This window comes from Nyctibius grandis (genome assembly GCF_013368605.1).
Source record: "Nyctibius grandis isolate bNycGra1 chromosome W unlocalized genomic scaffold, bNycGra1.pri SUPER_W_unloc_2, whole genome shotgun sequence".
Classification (NCBI taxonomy): Eukaryota; Metazoa; Chordata; class Aves; order Nyctibiiformes; family Nyctibiidae; genus Nyctibius; species Nyctibius grandis.
The window spans coordinates 2,395,475-2,417,966 of NW_027167473.1; the positions used below are offsets into that span (position 1 = coordinate 2,395,475).

The 22,492-nt window shown below is 48.1% G+C and overlaps 1 protein-coding gene across 1 annotated transcript in view; it reads right to left on the reverse strand.

Moving 5' to 3' along the window:
* The window catches only part of LOC137677142 (tyrosine-protein kinase Fer-like), a 276,620-nt gene that overhangs the window by 213,990 nt on the left and 40,138 nt on the right, over positions 1–22,492 (reverse strand). Inside the window, exon 5 of the mRNA XM_068424347.1 lies at positions 1,226–1,325. Coding sequence (XP_068280448.1) covers positions 1,226–1,325 — 100 coding nt within the window. The remainder of the gene's footprint in view (positions 1–1,225; positions 1,326–22,492) is intronic.

Sequence of the window (22,492 nt, forward strand, 5' to 3'; positions counted from 1 at the left end):
AAATGTTGCATGTATACTTACTTTTGCTAGTGAACTTCTATCTCTACCAGCTGCAGAGGAGGAAGGGGACTTGTCTGTCTATATTTATGTGAGTTCTATATATAGGAGATGTTGAAGGCAGTGCTTTATCTGTGGCAGTCTGTGTAACCGGTCATGTCAGCGTCCTCTGCCTGTGTATGCACCTGTGTCTCTGGGATATATGCTCACTTTTGCTAATGGTTGAACCTGCAAATGGGAAAGTGGCAGTCCCATCCCTCAGCCTGGGCAGAGAGAACCCAGGTCCCTGGGCACACCGGGCTGGGCTCCAGAAGCCAGGCAGGAGGGACTCCTGGGCCAGAGCAGCTGAAGGAGGAAGCCATGCTCTTAAAATCCCTCAACACATTCATTTATCAGTTTTCACCCAGAACTGTGGACATATTTGGAAAGAAACAATCTCTCTCTCAGCACTGATAACTACTATACTGCACTATGAATTATAGTACAACAGAACCAAGGAAAATAAGTATCATTTTAGGCAGTCATACAAAAAGTAAAGATGGATCTTGGAATTACATTTCCACACTGCCATCCAATTAATTTTCTTTAAAGAAAAAAATAATCTTAGAAAGGCATGTAAAAAACACTAATTATTAACAAGATATTTCAACAGACAATAGAACAAAGGCTCTCATTTACCTAATCATTAGTACAAATCAACAGGAATCAAAAAACATGCAATTTGGACACACCATTCCCTTAAAAGCTTTAAAAAATCCCAGCATACCAATGAAATTTTTTCCCCCTTTTGCTTAAGGTTAAACAATTTGGATCCATTCTACTAAGTGTCAAAAATTGATGTTGCTGCCACTGCAGCAACCATAAAATATTACAGGATGCAAATAGGCTGCAGCTACAATGTAGATGAGACAGAGATGCAACCTGCTTACCACTATTACAGCTGATTTGAGTAATTTTACATTCCAAATATGTCCACTGAAGGAATCATGAGTTTAAAAGAACAGAGTTACAATTTATTTTAAATAAGGGCTATCATTTGTTTTGATTTTCAAATGCAATACGATCAAGTATATATGATGACAATTAGCCTGTCTTACTTAAGACACTTTTTTTAATACTGCAATTGAGTTGTTTAAAATAAAAACATTATCTTGTTTCACTGTAAGAGCTTTAGTACATTCTAAAACCACAATAATAAATAGATAAAATTAATACAAGTCAGTCATACCTTTACTCACAGCTTCTTTATACTTTTCTTTGGCAGAATTTACTTCTTTTATTAGTTGTCTATAGCTAGATTTTAGTTTCTCTAAGTCTGTCTTTGTGACCTTTAAGAAAACAGAAATATAAAATGTAATAAAAATACTCAACCTCTACATTAAAAACAATCTTGCCATTAGTGAAAAAAAATTACAGGATTTATTTTCCAAAATAAGCATACTAAATTTTTTCATTAGCTTGAGGTTATCTTAAAAGGTTATTACTTGATGTAACAAAACCAAAACCAATAAATGTAAGGGATGAAATTGAGGCCTGAAATAGTTTCCATATTTGCATCAGTGCAGTACAGTGTAAAAACAAATCTTTAGGAAACACAGTTTATCATAAACATTAGTACATTTTAATCAAGTGGAAAAAAAGCACCAAAATCTGCTGGCGACACATGGAGTACACCTGTCTCAAAGGGGGAAAAGGATCTATGCAGAGGAGTTAGCAGGGCTCAGCGAAAGAGCTTTAAACTAGTATTGAAGGGGGAAGGGGATAAAACCAGGCTTGCTAGAGACAACCTGGGGGCAGCATGCCAGTATTTGTCTGATGGTGTGCTAGTGAGGTCCTTCGGTCTGCCAGCTCAGTGGAGGCAGGGGATGGTGAGCCACGTTGCAGCAGAGGTGCAAGGGTTAGTGATGGGTTAGAAACCATGGAAGTGCCTGAGAATGGTCATGCAGGAATTAGGGCTTCTCCCCCCACAAAGATAGTGGGATCTACGCCAATGCACGCAGCATGGGCAACAAACAGGAGGAGCTGGAAGCCATTGTGCAGCAGGAAAACTGTGACATAGTTGCCATCATGGAAACATGGTGGGTTGACTCGCACAACTGGAGTGCTGCAATGGATGGCTATAAACGCTTCAGAAGGGATAGGCAAGGTAGGAGAGGCGGTGGGGTGGCCTTGTATGTTAGGGAGTGTTTTGACTGTCTAGAGCTTGAGGATGGTGACGATAAGGTCGAGTGTTTATGGGTGAGGATCAGGGGGAAGGCCACCAAGGCAGATATCATGGTGGGAGTCTGCTATAGACCACCCAATCAGGATGAAGAGGCAGATGAAATATTCTATAAGCAGCTGGGAGAAATCGCACAATCAGTTGCCCTTGTTCTTGTTGGGGACTTCAACTTATGGGATGTCTGCTGGACATACAATACAGCAAAGAGGAAACAGTCTAGGAGGTTCCTGGAATGTGTGGGAGATGACAACTTCCTGACACAGCTGGTGAGTGAGCCAACTAGGGGAAGGTGCCCTGCTGGACCTGTTGTTTGCAAACAGAAAAGGACTTGTTGGTGATGTGATGGTTGGAGCCTGTCTTGGGCATAGTGATCATGAAATTATAGTTTTCGATTCTTGGAGAAGTAAGGAAGGGGGTCAGCAGAACTGCTACCTTGGACTTCCGGAGGGCAGACTTTGGCCTGTTTAGGAGCCTAGTTGACAGAGTCCCTTGGGAGGCAGTCCTGAAGGGCAAAGGAGTCCAGGAAGGCTAGACATTCTTCAAGAAGGAAATCTTAAAGGTGCAGGAGCAGGCCATCCCCATGTGCTGAAAGACGAGACAGTGGGGAAGAAGACCAGCCTGGCTGAACAGAGAGCTTTGGCTGGAACTCAGGGGAAAAAAGGAGAGTTTATGAGCTTTGGAAGAAGGGGCGGGCCACTCAGGAGGACTACAAGGATGTTGTGAGGCTATGCAGGGAGAAAATTAGAAGGGCCAAAGCCCAGCTAGAACTTAATCTGGCCACTGCAGTAAAAGGTAATAAAAAAATGTTTCTACAAATACATTAGCAACAAGACGAGGAACAAGGAGAATCTCCATCCTTTATTGGATGCGGGGGGAAACATAGTGACAAAGGATGAAGAAAAGGCTGAGGTGCTTAATGCCTTCTTTGCCTCAGTCTTTAGTAGTGAGACCAGTTGTTCTCCGGGTACCCAGCCCGCTAGGCTGGAAGACAGGGACAGGGAGCAGAACGAAGCCCCCATAATCCAAGGGGAAATTATTAGAGACCTGCTACACCACTTAGACACACACAAGTCTATGGGGCCAGATGGGATCCACCCAAGAGTACTGAGGGAGCTGGCAGAAGTTCTCACCAAGCCACTTTCCATCATTTATCAGCAGTCCTGGCTAACTAGGGAGGTCCCAGGTGACTGGAAATTAGCAAATGTGATGCCCATCTACAAGAAGGGCTGGAAGGAGGATCTGGGGAACTACAGTCCTGTCAGTCTGACCTCAGTGCCAGGGAAGGTTATGGAGCAGATCATCTTGAGTGCCATCACGTGGCACATACAGGACAACCAGGTGATCAGGCCCAGCCCTCCTTGACTAACCTGATCTCCTTCTATGACAAGATGACCCACTTAGTGGGTGAGGGAAAGGCTGTGGATGTTGTCTACCTGGACTTTAGTAAAGCCTTTGACACTGTCTCCCACAGCATTCTCCTGGAGAAACTCACTGACCATGGCTTGGACAGGCGTACTCTTCAGTGGGTAAAAAACTGTCTGGATGGCCAGGCCCAAAGAGTTGTCATGAATGGAGTTAAATCCAGTTGGCGGTTGGTCACAAGTGGTGTTCCCCAGGGCTCAGTATTGGGGCCAGTTCTCTTTAATATCTTTATCAATGATCTGGACAAGGGGATCGAGTGCACCCTCAGTAAGTTTGCAGATGACACCAAGTTGGGTGGGAGTGTTGGTCTGCTTAAGGGTAGGAAGGCTCTGCAGAGGGATCTGGACAGGCTGGATCGATGGACTGAGGCCAACTGTATGAGGTTCAACAAGGCTAAATGCTGGGTCCTGCACTTGGGTCACAACAACCCCATACAGCGTTAGGGGCTTGGGGAAGAGTGGCTGGAAAGCTGCCTGGTGGAAAAGGACTTGGGGGTGTTGATCCATGTCTGGCTGAATATGAGCCAGCAGTGTGCCCAGGTGGCCAAGAAGGCCAACAGCATCCTGGCTTGTATCAGAAATAGTGTGGCCAGCAGGAAAAGGAAAGTGATTGTCCCCCTGTACTCAGCACTGGTGAGGCCACAACTCGTATATTGCATTCATTTTTGGGTCCCTTATTACAAGAAAGACATTGAGGTCCTAGAGCAAGTCCAAAGAACGGCAATGAAGCTGGTGAAGGGTCTAGAGCATAAATCTTATGAGAAGTGGCTGAAGGAACTGGGGTGGCTTAGTCTAGAGAAAAGGAGGCTGACAGGAGACCCTATCACTCTCTACAACTACCCGAAAGGAGGTTGTAGCAAGGTGGGTGTTGGTCTCTTCTCCCAACTAAGAAATGATAGGACAAGAAGAAACAGCCTCAAGTTGTGCCAGGGGAGGTTTAGATTGGATATCAGGAAAAATTTCTTCACCAAAAGGGTTATCAAGCACTGGAACAGGCTGCCCAGGGAAGTGGTTGAGTCACCATCCCTGGAGGTATTTAAAAGATGCGTAGATGTGGTGCTTAGGGACATGGCTTAGTGGTGGACTTGGCACTCCTAGACTAACAGTTGGACTTAATGACCTTAAAGGTCCTTTCTAACCAAAACAATTGTACGATTCTATAAAAAAAGATGCTTATTAAAATGACACTAGATGAAAAAGTTTATCCTCTAAATCTCCACCTCAACACTGTCCTGATTTGGACTAGGACTTTTCAGTTAAGTTTCTTTTAAGTGACTTTACTTTCCGAAGTTGATTACACGCACTTGTTGCCATGGAAACTAGAGTCCCTGTTGGGTCTCTTCATTCCACAAAGGAAAAGACCCTAAGTGTCACTCCTGTGGTGAGGAGCAGACAGAACAGGTGACCCAAACTGACTGACAGGGTATTCCATCCCACCCATGTGATACTCAGTTTCAAGCTGAGGGACCACAAGGGTCACACTCTCTTCCCCTATGGCTGGCATGCATGAAGGACTCTGCACACGCTCCTGCCTTCACTCCTCAACGCAGTTCACAGAATCACAGAATCACAGAACCTTTCTTGACCTGCTAACCACACCCCTTCTAATACACCCCAGGATGCCATTGGCCTTCTTGGCCACAAGGGCACATTGCTGGCTCATGGTCATCCTGCTGTCCACTAGGACCCCCAGGTCCCTTTCCCCTACGCTGGTCTCCAACAGGTCTGCCCCCAACTTGTACTGGTACATGGGGTTGTTCTTGCCCAGATGCAGGACTCTACACTTGCCCTTGTTATATTTCATTAAACTACTCCCCACCCAACTCTCCAGCCTGTCTAGGTCTCTCTGAATGGCTGCGCAGCCTTCCGGTGTGTCAGCCACTCCTCCCAGTTTTGTGTCATCAGCGAACTTGCTGACAGTGCACTCTATTCCCTCATCCAAGTCATTAATGAATATATTGAATAGTACTGCTCCCAGTACCGACCCTTGAGGGACTCCGCTAGACACAGGCCTCCAACTGGACTCTGTCCCATTGACCACCACTCTCTGGCTTCTTTCCTTCAGCCAGTTCACAATCCACCTCACTACCCGATCATCCAGACCACACTTCCTCAGTTTAGCTGCGAGGATGCTGTGGGAGACTGTGTCAAACGCTTTACTGAAATCAAGATAGACCACATCCACTGCTTTACCATCATCTATCCACCGGGTTATGTCCTCATAAAAGGCTATCAAGTTGGTTAAGCATGACTTCCCCTTGGTGAAGCCATGTTGAGTGCCCCTAATGATCCCCCTATCCTTGATGTGCCTAGAGACAGCACCAAGGACAAGTTGTTCCATCACCTTTCCGGGGATGGAGGTGAGGCTGACCGGTCTATAGTTACCCGGGTCCTCCTTCTTGCCCTTTTTGAAGACTGGAGTGACATTTGCTTTCCTCCAGTCCTCAGGCACCTCTCCCATTGCCCACGACTTAGCAAAGATGATGGAGAGTGGCCTAACAATGACTTCCGCCAGCTCCCTCAGCACCCGCGGGTGCATCCCATCAGGGCCCATGGATTTATGGACGTCCAGGTTGCTTAATTGGTCCCTGACCCAGCCCTCATCAACCAAGACAGATTCCTCCTCTATCCTGACTTCCTCTGGGGCCTCAGGGGTCCGGGGCTCCTCAGGACAGCCTCCAGCAGTATAGACAGAGGCAAAGAAGGCATTCAGTAACTCCGCCTTCTTTTTATCCTCTCTCTCCAGGGCCCCCACCTCATTCATCAGTGGGCCTACATTGCCTCTAGTGTTGGTTTTGCCTGCAATGTATTTGAAGAAGCCCTTTCTGTTGTCCTTGACCTCTCTTGCAAGGTTTAATTCCAAGGAGGCCAACTATCTTGGGCCCCCTTACCTTCTAGTACCCTGTCCCATGGAATTTCCCCTAGCAATTGCCTGAAAAGGCCAAAGTTGGCCCTCCTGAAGTCCAGGGTTGTGATTCTGCTAGCTATTCTGTTCCTGCCACATGAGATCCTGAACTCTACCATCTCATGGTCACTACAACCAAGGCTGCCCTCAACCTTCACCGCTTCAACCAGACCCTCCTTGTTAGCGAGGATAAGATCCAGCAGCGCTCCTCTCCTAGTTGGCTCATCCACCATTTGCATCAGAAAGTTATCATCAGTGCACTGGAGGAACCTCCTGGACTGAGGATGGCTGGCTGAGTAGGCCTCCCAGCAAATATCAGGGTAGTTGAAATCCCCCATGACAACCAGGCCCTGTAATTGCGAGACTGCTCTCAGCTGCCTGTAGAAGGCCTCATCACCCTCCTCATCCTGATCTGGTGGCCTGTAATAGACACCCACAACAGTATCACCCCTGCCAGCCTGCCCCTTAATTCGCACCCACAAACTCTCAACTCGCTCCTGATCCGCCCCTGGACAGAACTCAATACATTCTAGCTGCTCACTCACATAAAGAGCAACTCCACCACCTCTCCTTAGCGGCCTGTCTTTCCTGAACAGGACATAGCCATCCATGACCACATTCCAGTCATGCGAGGTGTCCCACCAGGTCTCTGTAATTGCCACTAGATCATAGCCCCCCGACCGAACACGGATTTCCAACTCCTCCTGTTTATTCCCCATGCTGCGCGCATTGGTGTACAGGCATTTCAGGGAGCGAGCTGAGCACACCGATTTCACCCCAGGGGGATGGGAGGCCTCCTGGTCTACCTCAACACTAGAGCGTTGCCCCAGTGATGCAAGCCCAGCTACTACCCCACCTGCTACCACGTGTAGTTTGGGACTCAATAGCGCCTGCTCTGCAGCATCAGTGGTGACATGGTCGTCATCGGTGGGAGCTCAGTAGTGGTTTTGTATTTAGTTCATTATTTAGTATACTCTTTTTCCTTGTTACTGTTTATTAAAACTCTTAATTTTCCAACCTGTAAGTCTCTGCCTTCATTTAGCCCACACCCAGGGCTAAACAATAAGCAGTTGTTCTATCACCCAATGTCCCTTCCCCAAATGAGAAAGAGAATTGAGAAAAGGATGGAGACTCACAGGTTAAAATTTAAACAGATTTAATAACTTAATAAAACCAATATCAAAGGTAATACAAAACACAGAAAATTATACTTAGCCCACAGAGTGGTGGCAAGTCACTCCAGGGATACCAGTTGTTGAGAAGAAGGAGAAAAAGGCAGGGGGAAAAGAAAGCAGAGCAAAAAGAGCCCCACCCTCCCCCAGCAAGCTTTTCCTTTTATAGTGAACCTGACAATAATGTTAAAGAACACACCTGTGGGCCAGCCTGGGCCAGCTGCCCTGGATTTAACTGCTAATGGCCTTGATCACCATAGCACAGCTGGACACAAACTGACACATAATGTAACAGAAAAGTGATTCTATAATTTTTATCCCCACGAAACCAGGACAGTCCTTCTCCCTTTTCTCTTTTCCTTTTTCCCTCTGGGAAAGGAAAGGTTCATTAGAGAGCATCTGTCGTCCACTTGACAGCCAGCTCAGCTTTAAATGGCAACAGATTTATTGGCACCCAATGTGGGGCACGAGAAGGGCTATGTACAGTTGCCTAAACTTTTGCATTTCAGCTCCGGTGAGAGGAGACCTGGGTAGCTCAGTGGAGGGAGTATCAGATTTCTTCCTTTGAGGCTTGAGTGGTTGGAAACTAAAACAGCTTGCAACATGCCGATGTCTTTGTCGTTAGGCACAGTGTTTTATCATGTTTGCGTAGAGTTTTGTTCTGAGTTAAGTGTCCTAATATTGCCTTACCTGCCATATGCATTCTTTACTAATATTTACATGTGGTTTGTCAATGCTGGGGGCTGGGTGAAAGGCATTGCTTTGTTATGGGTTTTAGTATCGATCTACTCTTCAATAAAGTGGGCCATTATCACCCCGATAGCTTATCTCCATGGAACAATGATGGGAATCAGTAGCAGCGGCTTTAGTGGGGCACTTCGGGCGCCTACTGTCAGCCGTTGTTACTCACTACACTTCTAACTCCACTTTGGGAAATCATACTTTTCCTTTTTCTGACAAGCTGACTCCACCAGATTTTGGGAATTTTGGATTTTCTTGGGTCCATCATAGTAGCATGCTCCTATTACTGGTTTTCCTAAACGTTTTTTAGGTGTGGTGTAAAATTAAATATTGGTGCAGGTGTAGGTGTTGTGAAGCCACCTCAACTCCTACAACGTGTGCTGCCTCGACAACAAGCACCACAGCCATGCCAACCCCCACAACAGGCACTGCCACTACTCCAACTCCAGCAACGGGCACTGTAGCTATGCCAACCTTGGCAACAGCAGCCATGACCACTCCTACTCAACCTGTGTCAGTATCAGTCGCCCCTGTAACTAGGAGAAAGCACAAAAGAAAATCCGTTTGTGTAGCAGAGGACAGCAAGGATGGAAATGAGGTAGAGGGTCCTTCTCAATCAGGGCCATCGCAGGACGAAGAGTCAGATGCAGAGGTAACGGTCCGCTCCCTATCCCTGAAGGAGTTACGAAACATGCTGAAAGATTTTATCCGCCATGAAGGTGAGCCAATTATCAGCTGGTTTCTCCAATGCTGGGATAACAGGGCCAATAGCTTGGACATGGAGGGTAGAGAAGCCAACTGGTTGGGATCCCTGGCCAGAGAAAGGGGCATTGATAAGGCACTTGGAAAAAGGCAAACACTTAGTCTCTGGCAGCAACTCTTGTCAGCCGTATAGACCAGATAACCCTTTAAGGATGATATCGTATGTCACCTGAGTAAATGGACCACCATGGAAAAAGGTATCAAGTACCTGAGAGAACTGGCTGTGTGGAAGATGATCTATAGTGACCCACAGACAATTGTAGACCCCGATGAAATGCCATGCAGCCGACCTATGTTGCACAAGTTGGTGCAGAGTGCCCCAACGACATATGCCCACACGCTGTCAATATTGGTCTGGGGAGGAGAGGAAGAGATACCTACTGTGGGTGATGTGGCTAACCAAATGCAACAGTACGAAGACAGTCTCTCCACTCCCCTACAGGATTGTGTCATGGCTGTGGAAAAACTAAGAAATCTGAGAATTTATTTGATAGATTGTTTGACAGACTGTCTGAGAGGAAGAATAGATCCTATTTGCCATCTGCATGGACTAGTGTCACAGCCATCAAGAGAAGATGCTCTCCCACAAGACCAGCCCAAGAGAGACAGAGCACACCACGAGGTGACCTGTGGCATACACTCTGTGACTATGGAGAGGACATGAGCAGATGGGATGGAAAATCCACTGCTGCCCTAGGACCACGAGTACGCAACTTGCAAGGTAAAACAAATACACGAGGGGGGTTTTGCAGGAAGGTGGCTGCTCCAGTTTCTAGTGGGCAGATCTCCAGTCAGCGTAGATGGGATTCTAATCTCTCCCTACCAGGCATAAGTAAACAGGATTAGGAGAGCCATGCTTCCAGCCAGGTGGAGGAGAGGGACAACCGAGTTTATTGGACTGTGTGGATTCGATGGCCTGGCACGTCAGAACCACAAGGGTACAAAGCCCTGGTAGACACCGGCGCACAGTGCACCCTACTACTGTCAAATCATACAGGGACCAAATCCATCAGCATTTCTGGAGTGACAGGGGGATCTCAAGAGTTATCCGTATTGGAGGCCGAAGTGACCCTAACTAGGAATGAGTCGGAAAAGCACCCCATTGTGACTGGCCCAGATGCTCCATGCATCCTTGGCATGGACTACCTCAAGAGAGGGTATTTCAAGGACCCCAAAGGGTCTAGATGGGCCTTTAGTATAGCAGCTGTAGAGACTGAGGACATCAAACAGCTGTCTACCTTGCCTGGCCTCTCAGAGGATCCTTCTGTTGTGGGTCTGATGAGGGTTGAAGAACAACAGGTGCCAATTGCGAACACAACGGCGCACCAGCGACAGTATCGTACCAACCGAGACTCCCTGATCCCACTTCACACACTGATTCGACAGCTAGGAAATCAAGGAGTGATTAGCAAGACTTGCTCACCCTTTAACAGTCCTATATGGCCAGTGTGGAAGCCTAATGGAGAAGGGAGATTAACTGTAGACTATCACGGCCTGAATGAAGTTAAGCCACCACTGAGTGCGGCCACGCCATATATGCCAGAACTCCACTGTGAACTGGAGTCAAAGGCAGCCCAGTTGTACGCCACCATAGACATTGCTAACGCCTTTTTCTCTATTCCCTTGGCACCAAAGTGCAGGCCACAGTTTGCTTTTACCTATAGGGGTATCCAGTACACCTGGAATCGACTGCCCCAGGGGTGGAAACACAGTCCTACTATTTGCCATGGACTGATCCAGACTGCACTGGAAAAGGGTGGAGCTCCAGAGCACTTCCAGTACATCGATGATATAATTATATGGGGTGACAGAGCAGCAGAAGTTTTTGAGAAAGGGGAGAATATAATCCAAATTCTTTTGAAAGCTGGTTTTGCTATAAAAAGAGGAAAAGTCAAGGGACCTGCACAGGAAATACAGGTTTTGGGAATTAAATGGCAAGATGGGCATTACCAGATCCCGATAGAGGTGATCAACAAAATAACAGCTATGTCCCCACCAACTAACAAAAAGGAAACACAAGCCTTCTTAGGCATTGTGGGTTTCTGGAGAATGCATATTCCAGATTACAGCCAGATTGTACGCCCTCTTTATCAAGTGACCAGAAAGAAGAATGATTTTCAGTGGGGCCCTGAACAATGACAGGCTTTTGAACAGATTAAACAAGAGATTGTGCATGCAGTAGCCCTTGGACCAGTCCGTATGGGACAACATGTTAAAAATGTGCTCTACACTGCAGCCGGGGACAATGGTCCTACCTGGAGCCTCCAGCAGAAAGTACCACAGGAAGCTCGAGGTCGACCCCTCGGATTTTGGAGTCCAAGATACAAGGCTTCCTAGGCCAACTACACTCCAACTGAAAAAGAAATATTGGCAGCATATGAAGGAGCTAAAGCTGCTTTGGAGGTAATTGATACAGATGCACAGCTCCTCCTTGCACCCCAATTACCACTACTGGGCTGGATATTCAAGGGTAAGGTTCCTACTACCCATCATGCAACTGATGCTACATGGAGTAAATGGATTGCATTAATTACACAGAGGGCTTGAATAGGAAACCCTAATCGCCCAGGAATCTTAGAAGTGATCATGGACTGGCCAGAAGGCAAAGAATTCAGAATGCCACCAGAAGAGGAGGTGACACATGCTGAAGAAGCCCCACCATATAATGAACTACCAGATGATGAGCAGCAGTATGCCCTGTTCACCGATGGATCCTGCTGTCTCGTAGGAAAGCATAGGAGGTGGAAAGCTGCAGTATGGAGTCCTACACAGCAAGTCACAGAAGCCACAGAAGGACAAGGTGAATCAAGTCAATTTGCAGAGGTAAATGCCATCCAGCTGGCTTTAGACACTGCTGAACGAGAAAAGTGGCCAAGGCTGTATCTCTACACTGACTCATGGATGGTGGCAAATGCCTTGTGGGGTTGGTTAAAGCAGTGGAAGCGAAGCAACCGGCAGTGCAGAGGTAAACCTATTTGGGCTGCTGAATTGTGGCAAGATACTGCTGTTCGGCTAGAGAGACTAATCATGAAAGTGCATCATGTAGATGCCCACATACCAAGAAGTCAGGCCACCGAGGAACATCTCAATAACCAATGAGTGGATCAGGCTGCTAGAGTGTTCCAAACAGATCTGGACTGGGAACATCGAGGTGAACTGTTTCTAGCTCAATGAGCTCATGACACTTCAGGTCATCAAGGAAGGGACGCAACATACAGATGGGCTCATGACCGAAGGGTGGATTAACCATGGACTCCATTGCACAGGTTATCCACGATTATGAAATATGCGCCGCAATCAAACAAGCAAAATGGTTAAAACCTTTGTGGTATGGGGGGCGGTGGTTGAAATATAAATATGGGGAGGCCTGGCAGATTGACTATATCACACTCCCTCAAACTCGCCAGGGCAAACACTATGTGCTTACCATGGTGGAGGCGACCACTGGATGGCTGGAAACATACTCTGTGCCCCATGCCACTGCCCGGAACACTATTCTGGGCCTCGAAAAGAAAATCTTGTGGCGACACGGCACGCCAGAGAGAACTGAGTCAGACAATGGCACTCATTTCAAAAACAGTCTCATAGACAACTGGCCCAAAGAGCATGGCATCGAGTGGGTATAGCATATCCCCTATCACGCACCAGCCGCTGGTAAAATTGAACGGTACAATGGGCTGTTAAAAACTACCCTGAAAGCAATGGGGGGTGGAACCTTTAAAAATGCGTATAAGCGTTTGGCACAAGCCACGTGGTTAGTTAACACCAGGGGATCTATCAATCGAGCGGGCCCTGCTCAGTCAGGACTTCTGCATACAGTATCACAGAATGTTAGGGATTGGAAGGGACCTCGAAAGATCATCTAGTCCAATCCCCCTGCCGGAGCAAGATTACCTAGACCATATCACACAGGAACGCATCCAGGCGGGTTTTGAATGTCTCCAGAGAAGGAGACTCCACAACCTCTCTGGGCAGCCTGTTCCAGTGTTCGGTCACCCTCACCGTAAAGAAGTTTTTCCTCATATTTATGTGGAACCTCCTGTGTTCCAGCTTGCACCCATTGCCCCTTGTCCTGTCAAGGGATGTCACTGAGAAGAGCCTGACTCCATCCTCATGACACTTGCCCTTTACATATTTATAAACATTAATGAGGTCACCCCTCAGTCTCCTCTTTTCTAAGCTAAAGAGACCCAGCTCCCTCAGCCTCTCCTCATAAGGGAGATGTTCCACCCCCTTAATCATCTTCGTGGCTCTGCGCTGGACTCTCTCTAGCAGTTCCCTGTCCTTCTTGAACTGAGGGGCCCAGACCTGGACACAATATTCCAGATGCGGCCTCACCAGGGCAGAGTAGAGGGGGAGGAGAACCTCTCTTGACCTGCTGACCACACCCCTTCTAATACACCCCAGGATGCCATTGGCCTTCTTGGCCACAAGGGCACACTGCTGGCTCATGGTCATCCTGCTGTCCACTAGGACCCCCAGGTCCCTTTCCCCTACGCTGCTCTCCAACAGGTCTGTCCCCAACTTGTACTCATACATGGGGTTGTTCTTGCCCAGATGCAGGACTCTACACTTGCCCTTGTTATATTTCATTAAATTTCTCCCCACCCAACTCTCCAGCCTGTCTAGGTCTCTCTGAATGGCTGCGCAGCCTTCCAGTGTGTCAGCCACTCCTCCCAGTTTGGTGTCATCAGCGAACTTGCTGACAGTGCACTCTATTCCCTCATCCAAGTCATTAATGAATATATTGACTAGTACTGGTCCCAGTACCGACCCTTGAGGGACTCCGCTAGACACAGACCTCCAACTGGACTCTGTCCCATTGACCACCACTCTCTGGCTTCTTTCCTTCAGCCAGTTCACAATCCACCTCACTACCCGATCATCCAGACCACACTTCCTCAGTTTAGCTGCGAGGATGCTGTGGGAGACTGTGCCAAACGCTTTACTGAAATCGAGATAGACCACATCCACAGCTTTACCATTATCTGTCCACCGGGTTACGTCCTCATAAAAGGATATCAAGTTGGTTAAGCATGACTTCCCCTTGGTGAAGCCATGTTGAGTGCCCCTAATGATCCCCCTATCCTTGATGTGCCTAGAGACAGCACCAAGGACAAGTTGTTCCATCACCTTTCCGGGGATGGAGGTGAGGCTGACCGGTCTATAGTTACCCGGGTCCTCCTTCTTGCCCTTTTTGAAGACTGGAGTGACATTTGCTTTCCTCCAGTCCTCAGGCACCTCTCCCGTTGCCCATGACTTAGCAAAGATGATGGAGAGTGGCCTAGCAATGACTTCCGCCAGCTCCCTCAGCACCCGCGGGTGCATCCCATCAGGGCCCATGGATTTATGGACGTCCAGATTGCTTAATCGGTCCCCGACCCAGCCCTCATCTACCAAGACAGATTCCTCCTCTATCCTGACTTCTTCTGGGGCCGCAGGGGTCCGGGGCTCCTCAGGACAGCCTCCAGCAGTATAGACAGAGGCAAAGAAGGCATTCAGTAACTCCGCCTTCTTTTTATCCTCTGTCTCCAGGGCCCCCACCTCATTCATCAGTGGGCCTACATTGCCTCTAGTGTTGGTTTTGCCTGCAATGTATTTGAAGAAGCCCTTTCTGTTGTCCTTGACCTCTCTTGCAAGGTTTAATTCCAAGGAGGCCTTAGCTTTCCTAGTTGCCTCCCTACATCCTCTGACAACAGACTTATATTCCTCCCAAGTGGCCAGCCCCTCCTTCCATGATCTGTACACCCTCTTCTTCCACTTGAGTTTGCCCAGCAGTTCCCTGTTCAACCATGCAGGTCTCCTGGTACCCTTCCTTGACTTCCTACCTGATGGGATGCTCTGATCTTGAGCTCGGAAGAAGCAGTCCTTGAATGCTAACCAACTATCTTGGGCCCCCTTACCTTCTAGTACCCTGTCCCATGGAATTTCCCCTAGCAATTGCCTGAAAAGGCCAAAGTTGGCCCTCCTGAAGTCCAGGGTTGTGATTCTGCTAGCTATTCTGTTCCTGCCACATGAGATCCTGAACTCTACCATCTCATGGTCACTACAACCAAGGCTGCCCTCAACCTTCACCGCTTCAACCAGTCCCTCCTTGTTAGTAAGGATAAGATCCAGCAGCGCTCCTCTCCTAGTTGGCTCATCCACCATTTGCATCAGAAAGTTATCATCAATGCACTGGAGGAACCTCCTGGACTGAGGATGGCTGGCTGAGTAGGCCTCCCAGCAAATATCAGGGTAGTTGAAATCCCCCATGACAACCAGGCCCTGTAATTGCGAGACTGCTCTCAGCTGCCTGTAGAAGGCCTCATCACCCTCCTCATCCTGATCTGGTGGCCTGTAATAGACACCCACAACAGTATCACCCCTGCCAGCCTGCCCCTTAATTCGTACCCACAAACTCTCAACTCGCTCCTGATCCGCCCCTGGACAGAACTCAATACATTCTAGCTGCTCACTCACATAAAGAGCAACTCCACCACCTCTCCTTAGCGGCCTGTCTTTCCTGAACAGGACATAGCCATCCACGACCACATTCCAGTCATGCGAGTTGTCCCACCAAGTCTCTGTAATTGCCACTAGATCATAGCCCCCCGACCGAACACGGATTTCTAACTCCTCCTGTTTATTCCCCATGCTGCGTGCATTGGTGTACTGGCATTTCAGGGAGCGAGCTGAACACACCGATTTCACCCCAGGGGGATGGGAGGCCTCCTGGTCTACCTCAACACTAGAGCGTTGCCCCAGTGGTGCAAGCCCAGCTACTACCCCATCCCCCTTTAAATCTAGTTTAAAGCTCTCCGAATGAGCCCTGCTAATTCCTGTCCCAGAACCCTTTTGCCCCTACGACATAAGCCTTTCCCATGTATTACCGTCACGCCTGGTGTCTTATAAAACCAGCCATTATCAAAGAACCCAAAGCCCTGCCTGTAGCACCAGTCTCGTAGCCAGGCATTAATAGAGAGAATCCTACTATTCCATCCCACGTCATCACCTGAAAATGGAAGGAGGGAGAAGAAAACGACTTGTGCCCCAGACTCTTTCACCAACCGTCCTAGGGCCTTGTAGTCTTTCTTCATCCCCCTCAGACTACGGGATGCAGCTTCTTCCCCACCTGTCTGGAAGATCAGCAGGGGGTAGTAGTCTGTGGCCTTCACCAGGTTGGGGAGTTTCCTGGTGATATCCCTGATTCGGGCTCCAGGCAGGCTGCAGACCTCCCTGTGATGGGGGTCAGCTCTGCATATTGGGCCCTCAGATCCCTTTAGGAAGGAGTCTCCAACCACTAAAACTCTTCTCTTCTTCCTTGTGGAGGAGGTAGCTATACGCCCGTCAGGTTTTTCTGACTGTGGTGGGACCTCTGATATAGGTTGCCTCTCCACCACATCCCCATTGGACCGGCTGTATTCCACTAGGGTTTCATATCTATTGCTCAGAGGCACCTGTGGAGGCAAAGTAGGCAAGGAGGGCACTCGCCTTTTGCCACGGCCATAGACTTGCCTCCACTCACTCCTCTCCTCTAAGTTATTGTTTTCCACCTGAGAGGGGCAGAGTACAGGGGTCCCTCAATCCTGGGAGCTCTCCAGCAGGTGCTCCCATTTTTGTTGCAGGGAGGGCAGAGCCTGGCTCCACCAGTCTATCTCCATTTCAGCCTCCCGAATGCTCCTAAGCCTTTCCACTTCGGCTTGAAGCCTTTCAACCTGGCTTTGCAGCTGTGCCGCTCGGCCGAGCAGATCATCTACCTGCTCACAGCGCACACAGCCCCCTAACACCACAGAGACGCTGTAGCATTCCCTGCAGCCGGCAATCTGCACCATCGCCTCCTTCCGTGGGAGCTCTGTCTGGGTTCCCACATCCATTTTGGTCTTCTTCCGCCAGGTAGATACCATTGTTCTTTCACTGAGCTGGGAAATACCTGCTGGTGACACCCCTGGTTCACAGCTCCTTGGCACCTTCCTCGCCTTGTGCCCTGGGAGGGAGTCAGCGCCCTCCCCAACGAGCTGCAGACTGCTGCGGCCTCTCCTGCCTTGGGACAGACCCAGTCACTGCTGACTCACACAATCACTGCTGACTCTCCCTCTACCCCCTAGGCAGGGACTAGTCCCTGCCCTCCAGGAGGCTTTTTATCACCCAATCAATCACCACCCCCAATCAACAGGGGGTGGTGCATTTAAATAGCCTGCGGTGCCTCCGGCTACACCCCCTCCTCTCCTGTTTCGTTGCTGGGAACCTCCCAGTCCGGGGTGGGGGGGAAGCAGCTCGGGACTGCTGCTCTGGGGGGGCCAAGAGTACGAAAACCGCCCGGTTACAGCCCGATGTCGCCCTCGCCCCCGCACTAACCTCAAGTCGCTGTCGCTGCTGCCGCCGCTGTCGGAACACTATTCTGGGCCTCGAAAAGAAAATCTTGTGGCGACACGGCACGCCAGAGAGAACTGAGTCAGACAATGGCACTCATTTCAAAAACAGTCTCATAGACAACTGGCCCAAAGAGCATGGCATCGAGTGGGTATAGCATATCCCCTATCACGCACCAGCCGCTGGTAAAATTGAACGGTACAATGGGCTGTTAAAAACTACCCTGAAAGCAATGGGGGGTGGATAGACACCCACACTGTCCCCATAGTAGATGGGGATAAAGTCCCTATGGTCCATGAAAGGCATCTGTTGAGGAAAACTGTCTGGGTTTTTCCTGCTTCAGGCAAAGGCAAACCCATTCGTGGGATTGCTTTTGTCCAAGGGCCTGGATGTACTTGGTGGGTGATGCTGAAGGATGGTGAAGTCCAATGTGTGCCTCAAGGGGACCTAACTCTGGGTTAGGATGCTCAGTTTTGAACTGTATGATGTTAAGCACTGCATAATACTAACAATGTTTAAGAAGTATCTTCCAGATTAACGCAGTGGTGATGAGACCAGAGCTAGCTTTATCAAGTGGCATCCAGTAACCTCTTTGAGGCTGACATCTGTAACTTGCAACCCATGGGCACAAACTATGACAAATCTCATACCATCTCTCCTGCCCTGAGAGACCACTATGACAGATGGAAACCCGCAATCATGAACTAAATGAACTCAATCAACTTTTTGTATAGAGAGATGAATCACAAACTAGTGATATCCGTATATATTTGAAAATGAAAAAAAAAGTAGTAGTGACCTGAGCATGACATAAATGGTATGGAATAAGGGGTGGAATGTCCTGGTTTGGACTTAAACAGAACCAGTTTTCCTTTCGGTGATTTTTCCTTTTCGCTAAGTTTCTTCTAAGTAACTGCACTTTCTGAAGCTGACTACATGTTTTTCAGACAGTGTCTGCTTCTAGGATTGATAACGCTTGAAGTTTATAGTTATTACTAAGATACCAGTAGGAATGGTATGCAGAAAGGCTCTTGCTTAGACTTATTCCTATAGAAACCAAGGTCACAGAATCTCAGAACCACAGAATCAATCAGGTTGGAAGAGACCTCTGGGATCATCGAGTCCAACCATTGCCCTGACACCACCATGTCAACTAGACCAGGGCACTAAGTGCCATGTCCAGGCTTTTCTTAAACACGTCACTGCTAAGTTTCTTATGGTCCACAAGTGAAAGGCCATAGAAGAGTCGCATTTGCGGGGAGGAGTAGACAGGACAGGTAACCCAAAATTGGCCAACAAAGTATTCCATCCCATACACGTCATTCTCAGTATAAAGCTGAGGGATCACGAGGGTCACACTCTCTTCTTCTATAGCCGGCATCTGAAGAGGACTCTGTCCGTTTTTCTCCTGCCTTCGATCTGAATCAGTGCGTTCCTGAATCCAGTTCCCATCTGCCGCTGAGTCCAGTCCGGGACTTCCCAGAGCCTGCCCTGCAGCACCAGTGGTGTCGCAATCGTCATCAGGGGAACTCGATCTTGGTTTTGTATATATTTATATATATTTAATTATATTCATTATTATTATTATTATACTTTTTTTTTCATTGTTATTGTTTATTAAAACTGTTTTAACTTTCCAATCCACAACTGTCTCCCTTTTCTCTTTTCCTTCCCCTTCTGGGGGAAGGAAAGCATTAATAGAGAGCATCTGCCATCCGTTTAATAGCCAGCCCAGCTTTAAACTTTGACAGGAGGGGACACAACCAGGACAGCTGACCCAACTGATCAGAGGGATATTACATGCCATATAACATGATGCTCAGCAATGAAAAATGAAGGGAGGAGTATTTGGGGGAGGTAGCCAATGCTCAGAGACTGGCTGGGCATCAGTCTACTTGTGGGAGGTAGTTAATGATGCTTTTGCATTACTTGTTTCTTCCCCCCCATCACCACCACTTAAGCTGCCTTTGACTTGACCCACAAGTTTTCCCGCTTTTGCTTTTCCTATTCTCTCCCCCATCTGTGACTGTGAGCTTTCCCCCCCCAACCTGACCTTTATCTCCCGTAACCCTGCTCAAGCGATAATCATCAGTGGCGGTCATAATGGATGCATCTACATATCAATTAAGGGAAAACTTTATGATCTACATGGCAAATTGATTATATCAGACCATTCAAATCCTCTGCAGGATATCAATACATCCTCACAGGAGTGGAAGTAGTCTCCAGCTTGCTTATGGCAACTAAGTGTCGGAAAGCCGATGGGCGAAATAAGGTGCGAGGGCTATCGTTTTGGTTCTCAAATCTACCTACTCCTGATGTTATCCAAAGTGATAATGGTTCACATTTTTCATGTAAGGAAGTGCAAGATTGGGCAAAACAAGAGGGAATTAAATGGGTATTCCACACCCCATACTACCTTCAATCAAATGGGATGATAGAAAGAGCTAATGGCTTATTGAAAAGGATTCTCAAACCACACAAGGCTCAATGGGATACGCGACTTCCCAAAGTACTCCATCAATTAAATAATTAATACGGGCCTACTGGAAGCCCTGTAAGCTGAGCATTCTTTGTAAAAAGAGAGTTTAACGCTTCACCTACTGGGAAAAGAGAATATCTGACAATATTACAGCCAGGACAGCCTGTGATGGTCAATCTACCACCCATCGGTACTGTGCCTATGACCTCAACTAAACCCCATGGCCCATTTGCCTGGGAAGCTGCCGATAGCAGTGGTGCAAAACATAGAATTAGTGCATAATGGATTTTTCTTTCTTTTTAACTGGGTAACCTGTTCGGACTCTCTCCACCGAAACAAGTCTCTCTTTTCTCTTACAGCACCCCACAGGATGACAGATGGAAATGCTATGTTCATGTTGCTAGTCCAAATCCTAACAATGCTGCTCCTCCTAACCTGTGGTCAAAGAACGCTGGAGTGGCCATGGTCCCAAGCCTGTGTTAGGTATGCCAGAAGTATGAGACTAAATTCTAAAAGACTTGGCCCTTGTAACCATAGTAATGCATGGAACTGAGGTATATTTAGGAAATGAATGGAGCACGGATTCTAAGAGTTTTAACTGTCTCCTCGAACTCGGGGGAGTGACAGGCCAGGAAATAAAGGTAGGATGCTGGGTGATTAATGAATCCACCCATGAGAAGGAATCTCAGATTTCTATGTACAACATTACATCAAACCCAATAGCAAAAGATACGAAACTTTGCACCTCTGAAAGACTAGACTGTTGGTAAAATTTTACCTTAGTATAACCTATTTTGTTGTCTGCCTCTGGGCTCACCATAGTGTGGGACAATCATTTAAATTTCAAATAGACCATACGTGATCAAAAATACAGGCCAACAACGACTGTTATTTAATCTATCAATCATGGTCTCTTAAATGAGTAGAGCTATTGATGCAAATTAATATCTCTACAATCAAACCCACCTGTTCACCATTCCTAAGTACATCCTATGAAGAATGGTTAGAATGATTACATTGTTCCTTCTCTATGGAAAGAAATGGGAGACGTGGTTACCCAGGACATGGAGAAGGCTGAGGTACTCAATGACTTCTTTGCCTCAGTCTTCACTGTCAAGTGCTCTAGCACCACCCAAGTTGCAGAAGGCAGAGGCAGGGACTGGGAGAATGGAGAACAGCCCACTATAGGAGAAGATCAGGTTCGAGACCATCTAAGGAACCTGAAGGTGCACAAGTCCATGGGACCTGATGAGGTGCATCCACTAGTCCTGAGGGAACCGGCGGATGAAGTTGCTAAGCCACTATCCATCATTTTTGAGAAGTCGTGGAAGTCTGGTGAAGTTCCCACTGACTGGAAAAGGGGAAACATCACCCCCATTTTCAAAAAGGGAAAAAAGGAAGACACAGGGAATGACAGGCCAGTCAGTCTCACCTCTGTGCCCAGTGAGATCATGGAGCAGATCCTCCTGGAAACTATACTAAGGCACACGGAAAATAAGGAGGTGATTGGTGACAGCCAACATGGCTTCACTAAGGGCAAATCGTGCCTGACAAATTTGGTGGCCTTCTACGACGGGGTTACAGCATTGGTGGATAAGGGAAGAGTGATTGACGTCATCTACCTGGACTTGTGCAAAGCATTTGACACTGTCCCACATGACATCCTTGCCTCTAAATTGGAGAGACATGGACTTGACGGATGGCCCACTCGGTGGATAAGGAATTGGCTGGATGGTCGCACTCAAAGAGTTACGGTCAACAACTCAATGTCCAAGTGGACACCAGTGACGAGTGGCGTTCCTCAGGGGTCGGTATTGGGACCGGTCCTGTTTAACATCTTTGTCGGCGACATGGACATTGGGATTGAGTGCGCCCTCAGCAAGTTTGCTGACGACACCAAGCTGTGTGGTGTGGTCGACACGCTGGAGGGAAGGGATGCCATCCAGAGGGACCTTGACAGGCTTGAGAGGAGGGCCTGTGCGCAAACCGCATGAAGTTCAACAAGGCCAAGTGCAAGGTCCTGCACGTGGGTCGGGGCAATCCCAAGCACAAATACAGGCTGGGCGGAGAATGGATTGAGAGCAGCCCTGAGGAGAAGGACTTGGGGGTGATGGTTGATGAGAAGCCCAACATGAGCCGGCAATGTGCGCTTGCAGCCCAGAAAGCCAACCATATCCTGGGCTGGATCAATGAAGCATGGCCAGCAGGTCGAGGGAGGTGATTCTGCCCCTCTACTCTGCTCTCGTGAGACCCCACCTAAAGTACCATGTCCAGCTCTTGGGGCCCCAACATAAGAAGGACATGGACTGGTTGGAATGAGTCCAGAGGAGGGCCCCGAAGATGATCAGGGGGCTGGAGCACCTCTCCTGTCCCAAGTGGCTCATTGGGCTGGGGGTATGGACCCCAAAGAGCAAGGAGAACTTATTACTATCAAGGTGA